Consider the following 3,093-nt stretch of genomic DNA (forward strand, 5'->3'; position numbering starts at 1 on the left):
TATATATATATCAGTTATTAGTGCTTGAGTGACACGTCATAACATAAGGCAATGACTTAAGCAACATGGGGTAGTGACCACATTTGTGACTGCGAGCCCCTTGTTTTTCTCTAATAAAAAAAAATGGAAAAATAGTTAAATTTAATTACAACCATAAATGCAATTCATTAAAATTTTCAATTAAATTCAAATATATAATTGTAGTTAATTGAATCTAATTATCCTCGTTAAAAATGACATTGTTTCTATTCAATTGGTTAAATCCACTATATTTTTTATTTGGTCAAATTACAACTTGTCCACATGTGATTTGATTAAAATTTAAGTTGTCTACTCGTTTACTTGGAAACTTGGGTGACGGGTGCAGGCCCTACCGGATGACCCATAAATTGTGGGTGCTTGACTTTAGGTATGAATACATATTACATTTACATATGATGTTCTCCTCAACATGATGTATGTAAACCAACCCTGCATTTCTTAGAATGAAAAGAAGAAATTGTATGCAAATATAGCCATGTTTTCCAAGCTTGTAATACTGTTGCCTCTCCTAATAAGCGTTGTAGGATCCCAAGATACCAACTTCATTTACAATGGTTTTAGATCAGTCAATCTTAGCCTAGACGGCAAAGCCACTATCACTTCTAATGGTCTTTTGGAGCTCACCAATGACACCAAACAGCAAAAGGGTCTTGCTTTCTACCCTACTCCAATAAGCTTCAAGAACTCATTGAATGACATTGCTTTCTCTTTCTCTACGACTTTCGTCTTTGCCATTGTTTCCGCGTATCCAACTCTAAGAGGAAATGGGATAGCTTTCGTGATTTCTCCAACTAGAGAGCGGCCAGGAGCTCTTCCAAACCAATACCTTGGCCTTTTCAATGAGACCAACAATGGTAATGCTACCAATCATCTCGTTGCTGTAGAGCTCGATACAGTCCTGAACCAAGAATTTAAAGATATCAATGGTAACCATGTTGGGGTGGACATAAATGGAATGGTGTCCGAGAATTCTTCTCTAGCAGGTTATTATGCTGACAGTGGTGCCTTTACGAACTTGACCCTTTTCAGTGGAAACCCAATGCAAGTTTGGGTGGAATATGATGGTGTCAAGAAGCAACTCAATGTAACTTTAGCTCCAATTGATGTTGGTAAACCCAAATTTCCACTATTGTCTTTGTCCCGTGATCTTTCATCTATCATTAACAAAACCATGTATGTTGGGTTCTCTTCCGCAACTGGCACTTTCCTAACTTCCCATTATATTTTGGGTTGGAGCTTTAAGATGAATGGTAAGGCTCAAGAACTTGCCCTTTCTCAACTTCCCAAGCTGCCTCGAGGTAAAGAGAGATCTAAACTTTTGACAATTGGATTGCCTGTGATTCTTGTTAGTTTAGTCTTGGTAGCAATTTCAGGTGCAACGTATGTCATAAAAAGGAAAAGGAAGTTTGCAGAATTGGTAGAAGACTGGGAGGTTGACTATGGGCCTCACAGATTCAAATACAAAGATCTTTATATTGCTACAAAAGGATTTAGGGACAAAGAACTATTGGGTAGTGGTGGATTTGGTAAAGTATATAAAGGTGTACTAACTACCTCTAAAATTGAGATTGCTGTGAAGAAGGTCTCTCATGAATCAAGACAGGGAATGAGAGAATTTGTGGCTGAAATTGTGAGTATAGGTCGGCTTCGCCACAGAAATTTAGTTCCACTCTTGGGCTATTGCCGAAGAAAAGGAGAATTGCTTTTGGTGTATGACTACATGTCCAATGGAAGCCTAGACAAGTACCTCTTTGATGAACCTCAGGTCACCCTCAGTTGGAGCCAGAGATTTGAAGTCATAAAAGGTGTGGCATCGGGGCTGTTTTATCTACACGAAGGATGGGATCAGGTTGTCATTCACAGAGACGTGAAGGCTAGTAATGTCTTGCTAGATGGTGAACTGAATGGTAAATTAGGTGACTTTGGTCTTGCAAGATTATATGACCATGGAACTGATCCTCAAACTACCCATGTGGTCGGAACTCTTGGGTATCTTGCACCAGAGCATACTCGAAGTGGCAAGGCCACAACAAGCACCGATGTGTTTGCTTTTGGGGCCTTTATGCTCGAGGTTGCTTCTGGAAGAAGACCGATACAGGCAAATGGGCCACCAGAGGATTCGATTTTGGTTGATTGGGTGTTTTCTCATTTTAGCCGAGGCGAAATTATGGAGGCAAGGGATCCAAATTATGGTACAAGTTATGTAGCAGAAGAACTAGAGTTGGTATTGAAACTGGGATTGATGTGCTCTCATTCAGAGGCTGCTGCAAGGCCTAGCATGCGCCAAGTTGTGCAGTACTTAGAAGGTGATGTTCCTTTTCCAGACTTCTCATCGCTTGGTCTTTGTTCCACCGGCTTAACATTTGCACATGGGGATGGTTTCGATAATTTTTTCATGTCCTATCCGTCTTCTACAAACCAGGCTTTTTCTCATACGTCTTCCATTGCAGAGTCACTTCTCTCAGGGGGCCGTTAATACTAAAAGCTTATATTTGTGCTTGTGATTAGTGACTTCCTACTTATCCAAAAAGACAGAAAGTGGTGAAATTTTTTGAATGTAATCTTTTTAATGATTGAACTGTACTACAATATAGTTTCTTCTCCAACGTGTGCAGTGTATATATATAACAATTTGATTGTGAAAAGTGTAAACATGAAAATTGCGATCTCTCTAGCACTTTGGGATTTTCTCTAGTCATGTTTGCTTAGTACATTTCCAGATTTCCTTCCTCTAATTGTACAACAATTTGCATTGAATTCCACCCGTCCATTTTTTGTTTTTTCTTTAAATAGACAGTGAAATAGAATTAGCTCATAAATTCTAATGACGTTTATTTCATTTTTTTGTGTTCCACTCCATACGCTACCAATTATAATAACTTACTATTTATTTATTTAATTTTTTTAACAAATGTTTTAAGAGTATTCGTTTATAAAATACTTTTAAAAATTCATTATACAAAATGAGAAAAACACTTGATTTTTGTGACAGTTTTATATATTTCCCATAAGAATGGTAGCTAAACTTTCTTTAAAATTGTCCGTTAACAA

At 37.8% G+C, this 3,093-nt stretch overlaps 1 protein-coding gene across 1 annotated transcript; it reads left to right on the forward strand.

Annotated features, from left to right (window-relative positions):
* Nucleotides 1–414: 414 nt before the first annotated feature.
* Nucleotides 415–2,714, forward strand: LOC115952397 (L-type lectin-domain containing receptor kinase IV.1-like). Its single transcript, XM_031069566.1, has one exon. The coding sequence runs from the start codon at nt 518–520 to the stop codon at nt 2,516–2,518; it is 2,001 nt and encodes a 666-aa protein (XP_030925426.1). The 5' UTR covers nt 415–517; the 3' UTR covers nt 2,519–2,714.
* Nucleotides 2,715–3,093: the final 379 nt, after the last annotated feature.

Source organism: Quercus lobata, chromosome 7 (genome assembly GCF_001633185.2).
Source record: "Quercus lobata isolate SW786 chromosome 7, ValleyOak3.0 Primary Assembly, whole genome shotgun sequence".
Lineage (NCBI taxonomy): Eukaryota > Viridiplantae > Streptophyta > Magnoliopsida > Fagales > Fagaceae > Quercus > Quercus lobata.